The sequence below is a fragment of the Mixophyes fleayi genome, chromosome 11 (genome assembly GCF_038048845.1).
Source record: "Mixophyes fleayi isolate aMixFle1 chromosome 11, aMixFle1.hap1, whole genome shotgun sequence".
In the NCBI taxonomy this organism is placed as follows: Eukaryota; Metazoa; Chordata; class Amphibia; order Anura; family Limnodynastidae; genus Mixophyes; species Mixophyes fleayi.
Genome location: NC_134412.1, coordinates 10,625,061 through 10,644,184, shown reverse-complemented (window position 1 = coordinate 10,644,184; position 19,124 = coordinate 10,625,061). Strand labels below are relative to the sequence as shown.

Here is a 19,124-nt window from a genome sequence, read left to right as displayed (position 1 = left end):
GTCATTCTTTAAGCAGTTCCAGAGAATAGGTACTGCAATCTATATTACATTTAATACGTTCAATTTTTAAGCAGTGCAAGAGAATAGGTACTGCAATCTATATTACATTTACTACGTTCTTTCTTTATGTAGTTCAAAAAAGGAGTAACTGCCGATTCTATTAATACTTTCTTTATTTCAGTAGTTCCAAAAAATAGTAACTTCCATTTATATTACTACGTTCTTTGTTTTTGTAGTTACAAAAAAGAGGAACTGCCATTTTTATTACTACGTTCCTTCTTTATGTAGTTCAAATAAATAGTAACTTCCATTTATATTACTACGTTAATTGTTTGTGCAGTCCCAAAAAAGAGGAACTGCGGTCTTAACACCTATGTTGGTTTTAGACGTCCATCTGGTGTCCGCCATCTGTGCAGTGGAATTCAGACCTGTTGAGGGTGATATATTGTGGACCGGTACCAAATTGGGTACCGGGGCCACTCCACTACGCAGTCCAGATAGATGCGTATCAGATATTAAACTACATTCAGTGTTGGGGGCAAATCCAAAAATAATTAAAATGCACTGTCATGATCGCAAACAAGAGGTAGTGACGCGCTAGAACTCCACCCTCTATATGCTGCAGAGGATGTAGGAGCAGCCATATGTGCAGTGGAATTGAGACCAGTTGGAGGAGGTATTGTGGCCCCGGTACCAAATTGGGTACCGGGGCCACTCCACTACGCAGTCCAGAAAGCTACCGCGGTGCAACGTTTTGGACTAAAAAGAATATTGTGAGGTGTGAGGTGTTCAGAATAGACTGGAAATTAGTGGAAATGATTGTTATTGATTGTTATTGAGGTTAATAATAGTGTAGGAGTGTAAAAAAGACAAAAAAACTGGATTTTAGCGCTTTTTATGCTTTTTTAAAAAAAAATCAGAACCCAAAACCCGAAATCAGAACCAAAACCTTTCGTCAGGTGTTTTGGCAAAACAAATCAGAACCCAAAACCTCAAGCTAATTAGAACCCAAAACCCAAAACACCAAAAGTGGCCGGTGCACACCCTTAATATATATATATATATATATATATATATATTTATATATCTATATCTATCTCTCTCTCTCTCTCTCTCTCTCTCTCTCTCTATATATATATATATATATATATATATATACATATATATGTATATATAGTAGTGTAGATATAGTTATATATAGATATATATATATATATATATATATTATCATATATATATATATATATAGATCTATATAAATATTATATATATATATATATATATATATATATATATATATATATATATATATATATATATATATATATATATAAATATTAATACATGTCTTGTTATAAATTACATGGATATTAGAAGTCACCATAGATTTCTTCTGATTACGTAAGTGTACCAGGCTGCAGTTAAGGTGACTTCAAATTTTCTTAATAAATTATGGCCCAGGGAGGGAGGGGGGGCATTAATCCTTACAATACACAAGTTATCCTAATGTAGACTGAGGTGATGACATCAAAAGTTCAGAAGTGACTGATTGGGGCAGATTAGCTGGAGAACTCACATGAAACATGTAGATAGACAGTCTCTGATTTTATTACTCCAACAGTATTTCTTGCAGTGCAGTAATACTCTCCTGCATCACTGCGTTTTATGTTGATCAGGTGATTTGATTCGAGCATGTGATCATTTCGAAACCACAAGTACTGACACTCTGCTGGGATGGATTGGGCTTTGCATGTCAGCGTCACATCAGTGTATTCAGTTACATGATTTCCAGGGGTGATGGATAAACTCACATTTCGTGGAGCATCTGCAAATTGACATACAACAAATATATTAAGGTTATCAAACATATTTTTCCTATCTTCCTATCCTTAAAATGAATTCTTAAAGAGATCTCAGTAAGCAAGTCTTTCCTGGTTTAACGTAAATATGATCTATTGATAAGTAAAGTTTCCTATACACAGGCCAATCTGCTCTGTTAAACAGATAAAAAACTGGGATGGAAGAACCGCACTAGGTAAAATAATGCGAGCATAGAGTATAATAAATCCTGATTAACCCGAAGAAAAAAATTCAAACCGGGGGGTGCACCCAGACACTGATATATTTTGAATATTGCAGAGAAAGAAAAGACAGTGTAAATTGAGGCACTCCGTGGATGCTCATTAAGATTTAACTTTTATTAGATTGATTAAAATGGACAAGAATTGAGCGAAATAATTAAAAAGGTAGATAAAAGTTGTGAATAGTGATTAAAATGCAAAACGATTTTGCAAGGTCTCACCTTAATCCTCTTATATATGTAAAATAACAGGCTTAAATGGCACTAGATTACAGCTATGTAACACTTAATATTATATGTAAAGTGGATGGATTTAGCTAATCGTTTTGTTATCCAAGCACCAATGATAATAGCGGTTAAGTGAAATTATTCTAACTAAAGTGTCAACCGACATGGGGCTTAGGATAAACTTACAATAGCATCAAAGATAGAGTTCTCCTATGGAGCTTGTGGGAGGTAGTATTATAACTTAAGAGTCTGGTATAGGCTCATAGCTTAAGAGTCTGATATAGACTCATAGCAAAAGTCCCTCTCATACATAACTCGTAGCGCTAAATTCTGATAGATTTAGGTAAAGACATAGGAGAATGATAAAGCTAAGTACAGGATTCGCGGGGTTTTGTGAAATTTCCCTGCCTAAAGTAAACTGGGAGGCGATCCTTGAGGTACATAGCATAAGGAAAGGTGCAACACAGACGCCGACGCGCGTTTCGCTCACTGGCCAGATGGCTGTTAGAATTAGCCACACATGTACTTATGCAAATTTGGAAAATCTGAAATATTGCATCATTAGCATCGTTGGACAATGACATCATTATCGTCCAAACCACAATACAACTTACAGATTAACAACTAATGCCCCCAAGTTTACTACTAATATAATTTTTTACAAAAATTACAATGGGAAGTACATTATTCATTTTATGTGTTTGTTTAAAATAAAATAAGTTTGTATGGTGTCTAATTGTGTGTTGCCTTCACTAACAGGTAAGAATTCATAGCTCATTAATTCAAATGAGTCACCTGGCACAAGTGCCATCACTGTTCGCCAAATATAAGGATTTTACAGAAGAACACAGTAGGCGACGCCCATGATTTGCCCATTGTGTGATGTAGTAAAGGTTTCTATAAAGGATGGATGATGCACTGAAGACACAGAAGGGTACATTTACAAAGATAATGTGGAGTTAAATTATGAAATGTACCTAACATGTACCACAAAATGACCTGTAGAACTTGGATGGTGCAAAATAGGTCGCATTCTAAGTTTAGCACCAGGCCTGAAGTCACCAACTCTGAGTTGGTGCAAAATTCAAGTCCTTTTATGGTATTGAAAAGGCCCATGGGTCCCTCCATGCAGGAATGATGGCCCATTATAATGGGCACTCTCCACAGCTTTATCTAATTTTTGTAGTTACATTCTGCAAAAGGTGATATCTATTCTGCACTGCTCAAAAAAATCAGGCACACTCCATACTTTTCTAAGAATACCCTTCCTCCACCCAAATCCTCCATTGTCCCCATTTATTATCCCTCTCCCATGCTTCTCTTTCTAAACTTTCTCCCATCTTTCCATGTTATTCATAGGGGATTACTGTTTTCTAACTGTCTCTGATTCTTTTTCTCTGGTTCTTTACTCTACCCCCAGCTCCCACCCCGTGCCCTCTCTGGTCCTGCTTCCACCTAGTTCTCTCTCCTCTCCCCCCTTTTTGGTTCTCTCTTCTCTCACAACCTCTCCAGATCCCATCCCCACCTACCTGGTTATCTCTCTTCTTTTGATTCCCTCATTCCTGTCCCCTTCTCTCTCTGGTTCATTCTACGTCCCTCCTCTCTTGATCTCTCTCTCTCTGTGTCTTTCCTTTTCTATCCTTCTCAGGTTCTCTCCTACCCTCTTGCTCTCTCCTCCTACCACCCCCTCTTTGGTTCTCTTTCTCCACCTCCTCTCTGGCACCTGTTTGACCAAGCTCATTCTGTGTGTGCAAAATGTGAACTTATGCAGTTATAGGTAATAAAGTATACTTACACTGGACCTTAAGAAATACAAGGTCTGATATGATCCCTCCTATATTGTTTGTGGCTCCACATGCATAATTGCCAGAATCCATCCATGTTATACTTATCACCAGGCGTTCTAATCCTGTAACCTTGTACGGGTTTCTATCTTTGAACCACTCATAACTGGTAAACTTAGGGTTACTTTGCCGAACTGAACACTGCAATGTCACCAAATCTCCTTCCTTTTTGTCTTGTCTCTTTGATCCTTCTAAAAATGTAATCTTTGCATCTTTTGGAGCATCTGATAAGCGTAAACAAAATGACTTCAGTATATGATTAGCAGGCATAGAATATACTCGTAAATAACATCAATGTTGAAAATAACTGATAAAATAAAAAAAAATTAAAACATGAAATATAACTCGAGGAGTAGTTGAATGATAGAGATGAGTGAAAAGTATAAGCAAGTTTCAAAATTCAAGGTATTTTACCTTGTTTAGGGTTTAGAAATAAGTGGAGCAAAATGCGGAATTTTTGTTCATAGAAATCATCACTAAACATAATGGGCTTGAGTCATAATGGCACAAATATGGCTGTTTTGAGCGTATCGTTCGCAAAATCACTCTGCGCATACCCAGAACTGGGTCTTACGGCCATCAACGATGCCAGGTCTGCTGCGTATGCATACACAAAGGACACTTACTACAGTCTACGATTCTCGGGAGTGAACCGTGAGGTGAAGGGCGTGTGGCCGTATTTAATGCACAATGAAGGCGTGGCCAAACTCAAGTGCATACAGCCACATCCGATTCCAGCTCTGCGTACCTCAAAGCTACTTGTTTTTCTGCGGTTTCTCTTGCACCAGCTATAGGGCTAGTCTAAGTGTCGAGTCCCAGTGATATCAGTATCATATGCATACTATAACATGTGTCTTCAATCAGGAGCAACTGTAAACATGTATGTTATGTACAGTACACATTAAAGACAGCCTAATAAATGTTTTTCAAAGGAAAAAAATTATCAATTTTTTTTTTAATGAAATTCACATTTATAATCATAAATGACGATATTATTGACAGACAATGTTAATCGCTTAATTTTTTTGTGTGTGCGTTCTATTGAGATGTAATATTCCATATGCATATTGTATGCATCCTGCAGTGCCTGGTCCAGTAGAGCAGAGTGAAGCTACACCGGTAGTCAACACCACACGTATCTTTAGATCCGTTCCTTGCTGACTTTAGGAGTACGCAGAGCTGATTTACTGAAAACAAAGGCACTATGCGCTCGGTATGTGTGCCCTAATGACTCAGGCCCAATGAGAGTATTCTGGAAAATGACGAATTTGAAAAAAACCGTAAAAAAGCAAAAAACAAAACAAAAACATTTCAGTTCTATTTTTGTATATAAGTACACATGTTATTTAAAATATACTGATGTATTAAAATATCAGAGTGTCTTGTTGGTATGGCACTTTAATACAATTGATGGATTTTTAAGTTTTTTATTTGGTACATCAGGGTCAGACTGGTATTCTACAAAAGGTACAGGGATTGGACTGCTGAGGACTGGGTTAAAGTCATTTTCTCTGATAAATCCCCTCTCAGATTGTTTGGAACATTTGGAAAAAACTCTTGTCTGGAGAAGGAAAAGTGAGCGTTACCATCAGCCCTGTGTCATGCCAACAGTAAAGAATCCAGAGACCATTCATGCGTGGGGTTGTTTCTCAGCCAAGTGAGTGGGCTCACTCACAATTTTGCCTAAGAACACAGCCATGAATAAAGAATGGTACCAAAACATCCTCCAAGAGCAAATTTTCCCAACCATCCAAGAACAGTTTGTTGACGGACAATGCCTTTTCCAGCATGATGTAGCACCTAGCCATAAGGCAAAAGGGATAACTTGGGGATCAAAACATCAAAATTTTGGATCCATGGCCAAAAACTCCCTAGACCTTAATCTCATTGAGAATTTGTGGTTAATCCTCAAGAGGCCGGTGGACAAACAAAAACTCACAAATTCTGACAAACCCCAAACATTGATTAGGCAAGAATGGGCGGCCGTCAGTCAGTATGTGCTCCAGAAGTTGATTGACAGCATGCCAGGGCGAATAGCAGATGTCTTCAATAAGAAGGATCAACACTGCAATTATTGACTCTTTGCATAAACTTACTGTAATTGTCAATAAAAGCCTTGGACACTTATGAAATGCTTGTAACTTTACATCAGTATACCATAGCAACATCTGCCAAAAAGCTCTAAAAACACTGAAGCAGCAAACATTGTGAAAACCAATACTTGTGTCATTCTCAAAACTTTTGGCCATGACTGTACTTGATTAGGAATACCCTACCTCCACCTAAATAATCCATTGTCCACTTTTACCATCAATGGTTCTCTCTCAGTCGCTAATTCTCTCTTCCTCTTGTTCTCTCTCCTCTCCCCTCTCCAACTCCCATCACCTACCTCCCACTGGGTCTCCATCCCTCCAGTACCCTCTCATCTCCCCTCCTTTAGAGTTATCTCTTCTCTTCCTCTACAGTTTTCACCCACTCTCTAATTCTCTCTCCTCTCTGATTGTCTCTAGTTCTCTCTCTTCTCCCCACCTTTTTTTCTCTCCTGCTGCTGGTTCTCTCTCCTCTCTTTTACTTTTCAGGTTCTCATATTCTCACACCCCCTCTGGCTCTCTCTTCTTCCACCTCCCCCTCTCTGGTCCTCCCTTTCTCCCCTTCTCTGGTTCTCTTTTCTTTCTAGCACTTAATATGTGTGCAAAACGTGAACTTATGCAGTTATACGTAATAAAATACACTTACAATGGACATTAAGAAATAAAGAGTTTGATGTAATCCCTCCAATATCATTTGAGGCTCTACATGAATATTTTCCAGAATCGGTCCAAGTTAGAGTTTTGACCATAAGTTCTGATGTTGTAATTTGATGCGAGTTTCCATCTTTGAGCCACTCATATCTGGTAATCTTGGGGTTACCTTGACGTACTGAACAATTTAATGTGATCTGATCTCCTTCTTTTTTCTCTGATCCATTTAAAATTGAAAAGGTTGCTTCTTTTGGAGCATCTGATAAGAGAAAGTAAACAAAATATAGTTTAGTCTATGATTATCATGCACGGAATATACTTGTAAATAATATCAAAGTGAAAATTCAAATATGAAACATTAGTCACGGAGAAAGTTAATAATAGAGATGAATGAACAGTTTAAGCAAGTTTCAAAATTAAAGGGATTTTGCCTTGTTTGAGATTAATAAATTAGTGGCGTAAAATGTGGAATTTGTAGCTTTGCACAATACTAGTAAGGTTAAATATATTTTCTTACTGTGAAAGAAGGAAATTGCTTCTTTCTAATGACAAGTATTCCATCACAACTTGGACATTAGATGACACTGATCTTTTGTTGTATAAGAATGATACGTCAGTTCAGATTGGCTGACTGGCCATTACAACAGCTCTTATACATAGTAATACAGTTATATAATCCAAGAAATAAAATTCTCTCTGTAAATCAACCCAAGTCCAAAAATAACCAAAAGGCTTGTTTTATTTCTGACGACCCCATCTCAAGTGGTCATCATCATCATCATTAATTTATATTGCGCCACCAGTACGACAGCACCGTACAGAGAATATTTGCCATTTACATCAGTCCCCGCCCCATCGGAGCTTACAATTTAAATTCCCTAACACATGCACACAGATGCACACAGACTAGGGTTAATTTTGTCAGCAGCCAATTAACCTACAAGTATGTTTTTGGTGTGTGGGAGGAAACTGAAGCACTTGGAGGAAACTCATGCAAACACGGGAAGAGCATACAAACTCTACACAAATAAGGCCATGGTCGGGAATTGAACTCATGACTCCAGTGCTGTGAGGCAGAAGTGCTAACCACCAAAAGTTTCACACTTCCATATTTTGTGACATAATCTCTCATGGACAGAATCATAGTGGGGTACAGAATAGGAAACAGCGCTCTGTTTGAAGATTGCCATTCAATTAGAAGCGATATTTCCATAGTTGCATCACCCATGCAAATTGTAGGCAATTACAGCATTGATTGTGTAATATGCAAAACATATGCTTATATTTCCTTACACCCCTAGGTGATGCGAGCAAAAATGAACAAATTAAGCATGTTTTATCAAGTGATCAGTACCGTAAAAACTAATGTGCAGGGCAACAACGAACACCTAGCTCCTAACTGAATCACTCCCTTTGTGTATAGCCTAATTAAACATCTAATTACAATGTAAGCTTATTAACACAAATACTGTAATTGGGAAAGAAATCAGCTAGAAAATGGTGCACCTCCCTCTTTTTGTCATAAATGCCTTAAGAGTTATAGAAGTTAGCTGTTGGTGTTGGTAGATGTTCCTGTAGCGCTGAGCTCATGTGACCGAATCAAGCCAATGTACTGAAAGCTGGCAGCTTGATGATGTCACAGGATGATATCTAAAGAGCAGAGTGAGCTGCCAGTACATGGACAGTTGACTCTTTCATTAGTATTTATAGCTGTCTAGAAGATGACCAAGGTCATACAGCCATGTACAAATGTGACGTTAGAAGAAACTGTACAACTATAACACACAGTAAATGTAAAATATATTTAGATGTGTGTTGTAGGTTCAGGTATTTGTTTAATATGCCGTTATGTTTGGGTGACATTTTAAGGTGTAAAAAATTACAATTTGGCTGGAGAAGAACCTATGATATTAATCCTCTGTGTTCATAGAAATCAGCAACATTGGTTATAGAACACATTTTCTAATTAGAGATATCTATCTATCAATACTGGCCCGCAAAACATTTACCTTCTTCCGCATTTGGCTGCAGAATTTTTGCATATTTCTTCAGTGGAATTTGGCTTTGGCGCACAGAATTACCCCAATCATTTTTGTTCCTCTTGGACTTTATAATACCCCAACAACACCACAGAGCAGTATGAATTGACACCATCGTTGTCCCTGGTCTATTTATGGACAATAAATTTAGCGAAATGCGGAATGCGGCAATTACATATATAGTCCAGAATGTTATTCCATTGTGCGCTGAAGCAAATACGGAATTCAAAGTTATATCACCGGAATTTTGCACCTCTGTAAACTGCTTGTTCCATCGTAAAACTTAAGTCGCAAGAAATTTCACCTCGACTTTTCTAGTTATTTTGTGCCGGAGAATTCAGTCATAAAAGTTCATAGAAGAGAGATATAAGCCAACACTACATATCTAGCATAGTAGAAACGTGAGGTATTGGTTCCAATGTTCAACCCATCTTCAAAGGTCCTCACTTTTTCTGAGTACCTAGAACAGTCAACGATTTAAGTAGCAGTGAAATGCAAATAAAATATTGTTAACACAATTCACCACTTAGAAGGCTAAAATGGGAAAGGAGGTTGATTTTTGCACAACACAATATCATCTTTCTATTATTCAAGATATATACCGATTTGTACTGGCAAGGTTAAGCACTGACCACAACTTTGTTGATTTTTGTTTCCATAAAACTCCATAAGAGATAACTTAGAATCAATGCAATACTCACACTTTACATCCACATCTTCAAGGCTTGAAATTTCCTGTCCCAGTTTATTGTAAGCTTCACACGTATAAGATCCACTTTCAGATATTTTTATGCTACTAAATTTAAATTTACTGTTGGTGTCATTGAAACACTGTTCTCCATTCTTGTACCAGATGTAAAGAAAGACCGGAGGATTTGCGGAAGTGTCGCAATTCAGGGTAACAGACTGTCCTTCTATTGTGTTTCCATCTCTCTTAATAACTGGTTTTGTGGGAGCATCTGAAAATATTTATAAAGCACAATATGAATTGTGATAAAGTAATCAGCAAATTGATGCTAGGATGCTACTAAAACTGTGAAAGCAGTCAATTTGTTGGGAAACTTTGGAAAATGGCACTGAAAAAACATTAGACTTTTGCACTATCCTTTACTTAGTTAACCATAGGATAATATAATATTTGCTATAAAAAAAATGAAATGTTAATATAATGTAAGAATTAATTATAACTTTTCCAGCTGAATGTATGGCTTTTCATGGAAGTGTATTAAATATAGGAATTAAATATATTGTTATGGGTTATGTCCTTCAAGTGATGACCCCCATCCTAAATCTATTCTAACCTTCTTTGTATGTCTGTCATACTTTTAGGAACATTTTAGATGTACCAGTTATTCCTTTGTTTCTTTTGTTGTCTTTAAAGTTATTTTGCCTCTTTATGCCTTTTTAAATCCTTACAAAACAATACCAGTATGGACCTAATTACTTACACAACATAGAGATCTCCACAGCTTTAGAACGAGTTTCGACCATACCATTGCCAGCCACACAATGGTATTTTCCTGGTTTATCAACTTTAATTGTGCCCGTAATTTGAAAAATTGTGCTGTCATCTTTGTACCATCCGAATGTATTAACTGGTGGATTGCTTCTTTCAACAGAACACTCCAAGTTTATATTTCCCCCTTTCTTGAATTCCGTTATATTGTTAGACAAAATCTTGACATTTTTTGGAGCATCTGGAAAAAACATCGAAAGGTATTTTTTTGTTGTCGTTTGGTTAACATAGAGAAAAATTAAAAAGCAAACAAACAACAAAAATAGAATTGAGGTTTGACTATAGACATCCCAGATTAATTAAATATGCTGTGTCAAAGATGGGTGTCTGCTGCCACTAGTAATGATAATGGACTGGAGGCAACATGAAAACTCATTTGCATTCTGGTCAAATGGTCTTGTTGTGCTAATCAAGAAGAATCATTGTTTCATCATCATCATCATCATCATTATCAGGGTTTATTGATAGGGCACCACAGATTCCGTAGCTCCGCACAAGTATCGTACAGATGTGACATATATAAATATAATAAAAATAAAATCCAGTGCATGAACATAATTAAGCATCATAGCACGGTGGCTCAGTGGTTAGCACTTCTGCCTCACAGCACTGGGGTCTTGAGTTCAATTCCCAACCATGGCCTTATCTGAGTGGAGTTCGCATGTTCTCCCCATGTTCGCGTTTCCTCCGGGTGCTCCGGTTTCCTCCCACACTCCAAAAACATACTGGTAGGTTAATTGGCTGCTATCAAATTGTCCCTAGTCTCTGTCTGTGTGTGTGTGAGTCTATATTAGGGAATTTAGACTGTAAGCTCCAATGGGGCAGGGACTGATGTGAATGAGTTCTGTGTACAGCGCTGTGGAATTAGTGGCGCTATATAAATAAATGGTGATGATGATGTTAACACTAACATATTTGTTAGGTCATTGGCTATCCATTTATAAAGGTTCATAAAAAGAAAGATGTGCAGTTATTCCCGTCGTGGGAATGGACCAGTGTAGAGGGCAGATAAGGGGTTAAAGCCCATAAGGAAGTTTTGTTTTGTCTGAGATGATCATTAAAAAGTAAATAGGGAAAGAACAGTATCAAACCTTTCTGTAGATATTACATAGCTGCAGTTACTGACTGATGACCAATTATACAGACACAAATTTGTGGAGGAAGTCGTGAATCAATGACGCTAGTAGAGCTCAAAAGCCCTTGTCCAGTAATCAGAGAAGGCTTTCTATGGTCTCAAATCTTTTTCTGCCTTTGCCTCACAGTCCCGCAGAATGTCACTTCCCACTATGTTTCTGCATTTCACAAAATATATAGTCTATGAATAGAAATGGGTCAACGATGGTCAATTCATTCCACTGTGTAGTGTAGTTGAGATAATCCTAGAAACACCTAAGGTCAAATCCCACTGATGGAATGTGCAACATTTTGGAAAAAAATGGATAATTCACTGAAATATTTTTTTAAATATTGCTTATTGGCAGATTTCCATTTTAGTACAAGATACACCAATGGCTCCACCCTAGGCACCATTCAAATTACCTTTGAACAAATAAAACCAGTCCTCTATACATTGACATTTATATGAAATTACAATTTAAAACGTTAAATTAAATGCAATTTATTACACTGTATTTGCATTGTCATCTTTAGACAATTTCAGTTGTTCAAATTTGGTAAAACTAGGAGGCCACTGCTTAGGGGCTCCTGTTAGTTTCTTGTAAAGATGGAACAGTAGTGGTTGAACTCCCGGTGGTCCTACCCATACAGCTGCTATGAGGCCTGGTGATAAGAGGGGCCAACGATGGCGGTCTGTCCAAATACAGGGGCCCGGCTCTGGTCTTCAGAACATGCACAGGGACCGGTAGTTGCACAGAGAAACCTCTTTGGGGTTTTCAGTTCCACTTCATTGCAGAAGTAGGGACTCTGAAGAACTGCTGACATATTGCCAGACCCACCACCCCAAAATTTCTATGGGGCCTTATTGTCAATCTCCTGAGGAGCAAGGTTTATGGTTGTGGTGAATATCTGCTAACTTGTCTCATATCTCTTAGTCAAGCCGTGAATAACTTGACATATTCTATACCAAAGTGTGTCATTCAAATTAAACTTAATAAACTTGCATCACGTATGAGGGAAGTATGACTAAAAACAGAAATATCACCTATATAAATAAATAATCACAAACTAACAATATGAAAAGAGAGTCCCTAAAGACGAAAACACTTAAGCAGCATACTTGTGTGTTTTTTCAGTAGCTTGAACTTACCATCGAAGGTTAAATTATCCCTGGGCCAGGTCGACCAATAGGGATAAAAGTGGGAGGGCTGATCACCTCATATATATGCCCAAGGAAAGAATCCAGTTCAGTCAGCTTCATGAGATCCCGGCCACCCACCGTTGGATTCAAGTTTTTCCTTGCCTCATTGTGTTTTAATCAATGCTTTTTTCTCGTGTCTCAGAGCAGGCACAGTTGGGAGAAAGGGCACTGTGGGCAGCGGCTGATGAATATGACGCTATCGCTGACTGGCCTCAGGTCACTAAAGTGACTCTTGGAACTTTTTGTGTGAGGGATCCCTTAGCCTGCTTAGAAGCAGGTTATTATGAGTCAAGAGGGGGTGTGGTCCCCGGCCACCAGATGTAGTGCCGGCCAAGTCGTAAGGGAGTAGCCCGGTTTGTTATGTGGATACAAGGCCAGTTGCCATGTTCACACTTGGTTCCAGTTATCAGTCGTTAGCTGTCCCGCAGGGCACTTTCTCCGCCACCAATTTCATTTAAATAAACTGTGACCTAATTTTGCCACGTATTCAGTCTCTGTGTCGTTATTCTAGTTATGTTAAGTAGGTAATGTAAGATAAGACATGGTATAGGTAAGGTTGAACAGTATACATCCAAGTTATGATGGTTAATTGTATTGTAACAATATGTGTAACCTAAAGTAAGAGCATTCATTGTACATGATAATTCTCTCATGCGCTATCACAGTTCCGTGTGTGGATGTTATATCGCTACTAGAACTCATTCCATGCTGGAACCACAGCACAAACAAGACAACTTACACTTCACAGTGAGCTGTACACTTTCACTTTCATTCTTCTCCGGATCCCCGTGATGAAAAGCGCATGTGATGTTTTTGTTGTCGTCGGCCCACGTTGGACGAAACGTCAGAGTGATTTCGGTGCTTACGCCGCTTGTGCCATTTTTTATTTCAGTCTTGGTTGTACCGTTTACATCTTCAATCCAAGTCAGGCTGATGTTATAGTGAGGACAGTAATAATTTATGGAACAAGTTAGAGTAACAAGATCGCCCTCTGTTATTTCAGGCACGGGATGTATTTTAAAACTCGGCCCAGAATCTAGAAAAAAAAAAAGGTTTATGTATACAGGATGTTATTAAAGATGCATTAAGAGAGCTGTTATTATAAGACTGAGGGAGGCATTATGAAAACTAAAAAATAACAGTGTTGCCCATAGCACCCAATTAGATTCTAGCTATCATTTTTTCTAGTTTAGTAAAGAAAACGAAAACAGACATGACGTGGGTTGCTATAGGCAACGCCATTGTTTTTCTTTGCTCACTTTCCATAAATGGAAAGAGAAATTGATTAATAGAAATCTATATAACTTATTTTAGTTTTCATTAATTATACTCACTTGTAAGACTTTTTCCATGTATAAATAAAAAAGGAAAATAGGGAAATGATACACAGACATTTTAATTTTGTCTTATGACCGACTCATATTTTATAGGAGACATTTGAGGAGTAAAGAGCAGTTAACAGAAACTTGAAACGAAAATAGAATGGTAAAATGAATGCTGTTGCTTTGCTTAATCTACTGAGAGCAAATAACCGAGTGGATATTTGTACTCCTTAGAAACAATTTTTTATTGACCTTTACTGGTACAAAGATATTTTGAACAATGAAAAATATAACGCCATATCTCCTAGTAATGCTACAAATGCCCGTCAAAGAATACAGCTCATGATACCTGAAAGAAAGACCTATGTTTTTTAATCCAAGCAACTACTACGGGTAAATGTATCAAACTGAGAGTTTTCCGTTGGGTTTGAAAAACCAATCAGATTCTAGTTATCATTTATTTAGTACATTCTACAAAATGACAGCTAGAATCTGATTGGTTGCTATAGGCAACATCTCCACTTTTCAAACCCGCCGGAAAACTCTCAGTTTGATACATTTACCCCCTAGATTTTGTTTTGTGAATTAATATTATTAACAGGGGGAAAGGCATAGAGATACATGTTTAAGGATGTTCCTTGCTATTTGGAAGGGTCCCCAACCATTTCCACTAAACAGAAAAACTTATATTTTGAAAACTGAGTAAACATTCGCGATTCACCAAAATAAACCGATGCGTCCATCAGAGATTTGCCAGAATGAATCGCGATTTTGCACCATAATTTGGGTGTATGAGTGCATAAACAATTTCTGGGGTATCCAATATCTCTATTTCATATCTGACAAACTCCTAACTATACTAAGGGTGTGGAATGATGTTATTAAGAGTGTGGACAAGGACTATGTATCTCTACTTAAAGAGACATGTTCAGATTATAGTGTCTTTAAAGAAACTTGCTACGTAAAAGTTAGTGGACCTGATTCATTAAGGTAAGTAAAGCAAAAAAAGGAGTAACTTTGCAACTTGGCAAAACAATGTTGCATTAGAGGGAGGAGGTACATTTAAAATGTGGGGACAGATTTATAGTTGGGGTAGGGTATGTCCTAGATCAACTTTACATTTCAGTGTGAAAATAAAGCGATCAAGTATTTGTGTGTTACGTGAAAAAGCAGACAGTATTGTCTTTATGTGCAAAATAATAAACTAACTTGCACCCCTAGCTTTGTAACATGGTTTGTCCAGGAGAAAATGTGCTTATTTTTCGCCTTACTTTTCTTAATGAATCAGCAGAGAGTTTAGTGAGTTTTTTACAATGATTTAGGCCCTCGACATTTCAGAGATGTGTACCTGGGAATCAGCCTGTAGGAATCTTACAGTGCATGTTGAGCATTGTGAAGGGGCCAGTGACTCTTACTGGACAAATTGGGCCAACTTAGTTAGTGTGTATAGCTCTAAGTGTATAGATACAAGTGTGAAACAAAAAATTTAAACAGCATAATTCAGAGTTATACCGAACATCAGGCTATGAGAAGTGTCTAATCTCTGCTTCCTTTCTTTCATCAACAGGTAATTACTACTACAGCCTTATTGCCTTATTGCAAACAGTCTGACACTTCCCCTCCTTTGTTTTCCTTCCGACTGTGTATCTTTTGTCTGCTATATACATTTACCTTGTATATATAACAGTTCAGAGTTTTTAAATTAAAAGAAAATACCAGTGAAAAATAAGCAATCTTTAAAAAAAAAAAAAAAAAAAAATCTGTAATATAAATAGATTTTCTAGCGTCAACAACCCTGCTTAGTACATATGTTTTTTATTTGCAAAAGAGTGGCACGTCCCCACTGTAAGAAGTAGCGATTTGCAGACACATAAATAGTTGTTTTGCAGACACCCACAACCCGACAGCTTACCTGATACTGTGACATTCACATATGTTTTTGACATCCACTTGAAGCCATCTTTACCGTCTTTGTTATTCACCAGTCTCAATCCATATTGTCCACTGTGTTCAGTCCTTAGATTGTTTAATAGTACGGTGCAGTCTTTCTCTGCCGTTCCTACGTATTGCACATTGTTCTTAAATAAACTATCCACTTCCGTCTCATTAATGTGATTGTAAACAACTTTCCCTTCAAAAACCTTCAGCTTGTCGTTATACACTGGATTATGAATCCATGTAAGATTGCGAATGACTTCTCTGTAACTATAGGTACATGGTAATAGGACACAAGAACCTTCCCAGGCTGTAACGCTCTCCAGAACTGTCACATGTTTTTCGTTCGGATTTGAATATGCGGAGCCTAAGGAATAAAACATGTGTGAAATAAATTATGTTCACTTTAGTTAATGCAGTGATTAACAATGTCCCCTGTAAACTGAAGTATCTGGCCATGGATGAGTTTAAACGTTAATTAAGCACTCTACCCTTTATGACTTCATTGAATATCTGGTGGATTGCAAGTTAAATTTAACACTATAATATTCAGATTGATTAACTTAAGGTGAACAATTTTTCTTATTATTTATTAATACAAACAGAACTGTTTGCCTTCAATGAACTTACTCATTTGAAACTCTTCCGTAGGGAAATGTACTATACAGGGGGGATATACCGACACAATACCGACATAATAGTACCATATGTAAAACAATGTAATTGTTTTTTTGCCTTTCATATAATTAATGTAGTTTTAGTCCCTCTACCGCTAAGGATGAGTCTAATTTGTTCTCAAGAAGAAATGTCTCGTGACTATTTAGGATGATTCAGACACTGTGAATAAAATCCGGTTGCCGAAATTGGACATCTGCAAAGAGTTAACTGTTGTGCAATTTAGGGAAGAACAATGTCAGACCAGCCATCCATCACATTGTACTGCAACTTCATCACACCAACATAATAGTATTTAATGGCTCCAGTGCTATTTGCATTAGACCTATCCAACGCTATATTTGTTGATGTTTCCACTAGAGCAGTGATCCGAATTCCAGTTCTCAAGCTCCCCTAACAGTCCAGGATATGTACACTAAAGTACAACTGGTTAAATCAAAATGACTGCATCACCTGTGCTCGAGAAAGGATATCCTTAAAACTTGAACTGTTTCTGGACCCCCTCACTCCTTACGTGCAAAACTTTAATAATAAAAACTATTGATGTTTAAAAAAAAACAACCTGAATTGTTAGAGAGGTTGGGGACAGAGAATGGTAATTAATGTACTAGAGAAAAATCTTGTCTAATTACAGTCTATTTGCATCCAAATCACCTTAACCTTAACCTTAGTTTAAAGGCTTGACTGCACATTTGCTATAGATTTTAGCATTGACCTCATAATGGCCAATTGTAATTTCTGCCTCAATGATCAGTCCAATCTACAGGTAGAGCATTTATGTCCATGTTAATATTAGTTTATGCTAGATTGTTTTGTTTATGATATGTAGGGCTTTCTACAGTGTCTGGTTGCTAAATATGTGCACGTTATGCAATATGTGATTTATTTGGGGCAACTATGAAGCAAGGCACAAAAAAGTATTTTTTAGATTCATTCATTCATTCATTCATTTATTTTTATTTGCCCAGGCAAGACCTTGGAAAGTCAGTATAGACTACCCTGAGGGGCTTCCCCTAATATATGCAGTATTATGGTCTCCCCTGTGTGTGCATTCATTCATCCATTTTCCTGAATGCACAAGACAGAAACATAAGCATAGGAAACCAACATTGCACATGAGCGGCAAATAGCTTTGTGTATCTCTAATGCGTCACCTTGTGTTCTTTGTCATTATCGCAGTTTCACAAAACACCAAACTTTATTGGTACATATGTTAAGAGCGTCTGGTATCAGAAGTTCCACATATGCCATAAAGCATTTTTCTTTGTAGACATTTTATAAAATAAATAAATGTAGTCTTGTCACCACAAATTAGAAGCATTATATCAGTCCTCTAGTCGAGTCCCTCCATATAACAGTTAAAGTGGACCTCCCATCCCCGTAGTAACACTACGCCAGTATCTATAAACAAAATATTAAATTTTGTCTAAATTATTTTATGCCAATGCCATAAAAGGCAACAATGCTGATTTGATGCTAACATCAAAAGACCTTCAAAAGAAAGTTATGAGTAGAAAAGTAGTTTAATTATTGTAATTTGTATTCTACCTTTGTTGGTGTTAATATTTTTTGTTGAACATATGTTAAACATATATATGTTAGAAGCAAGTTACACAATCTAGACATTGTATAGCTCACTGTCTGTCTCCTGAATATGATGTGGGTGGGGGAATAACTATAGTAATATAAGTCCATGCAACTGCTATTTGGTCCAGTAACCAGAGGGAATATGTGCCCTAAAGTACAAACTGAATATGGCATCATAACAAGTTTGTCCAGACAGTTATATGATTTAAAAATAATGGGGTTAAAACCATAATTTGTCGGATTTTTACTCTGCTCCATCGGATACTGACTGGCGATGGAGCAGACATTGTGCTGGTCATTACATATGATGATGTGTAAATGGCTCTGTCACAGATATCTTTAGTTGCACCCCTGCCTTTTTTTTCTAAGAATATGTCTGTCTCGTACATTCTATTTCTTTAGAATTCCTAGGTATTCTACAAAATGCCTACACAGTTCTGATCAGCAAACTGCTAGCTGTCCTGAAAACTTAAGTGAAAGAATACGCAAATGTATTGTTTGTACAAGTATACATTACTTTGGTAATTACCTATGTATTCATCTGTTTGAAGTCACTGTATTAGAAGACATATCTTACTTTTAAACAACTAGAATACCTGGCAACTCTGTCTCCTGTAATGTGACATAATAGTTGAACAATATCTGTTATTCTCCCATAAATATACATGTGCATATATCTGAATCACATTTATTTGCAAACATAATAGAATTGAGCTTACCTCTAAGAAATAAAAGCAGGAACACACAAGCCCTTAAGCTCTCAATTAGGCTTTTATCCATTATCCTAAAGAAATAAACGACAGCAAAATGTTAAACTCTGTATCGAGGATTTAAGCTATC

At 37.1% G+C, this 19,124-nt stretch overlaps 1 protein-coding gene across 2 annotated transcripts in view; it reads right to left on the bottom strand.

The window, feature by feature from the left end:
- LOC142107842 (B-cell receptor CD22-like) overlaps nt 1–19,124 on the bottom strand; it is a 39,611-nt gene that overhangs the window by 9,307 nt on the left and 11,180 nt on the right. Inside the window, exons 2-9 of one of the 2 annotated variants that reach the window (XM_075191474.1) lie at nt 19,004–19,068; nt 16,000–16,389; nt 13,505–13,801; nt 10,381–10,629; nt 9,634–9,891; nt 6,889–7,152; nt 4,104–4,376; nt 1,577–1,825 (exon numbers count right to left, since the gene is read on the bottom strand). In XM_075191474.1, the coding sequence (XP_075047575.1) occupies nt 1,577–1,825; nt 4,104–4,376; nt 6,889–7,152; nt 9,634–9,891; nt 10,381–10,629; nt 13,505–13,801; nt 16,000–16,389; nt 19,004–19,064 (2,041 nt within the window). In that variant the 5' untranslated portion in view covers nt 19,065–19,068. The remainder of the gene's footprint in view (nt 1–1,576; nt 1,826–4,103; nt 4,377–6,888; nt 7,153–9,633; nt 9,892–10,380; nt 10,630–13,504; nt 13,802–15,999; nt 16,390–19,003; nt 19,069–19,124) is intronic. The other variant, XM_075191475.1, reaches the window with a different exon arrangement.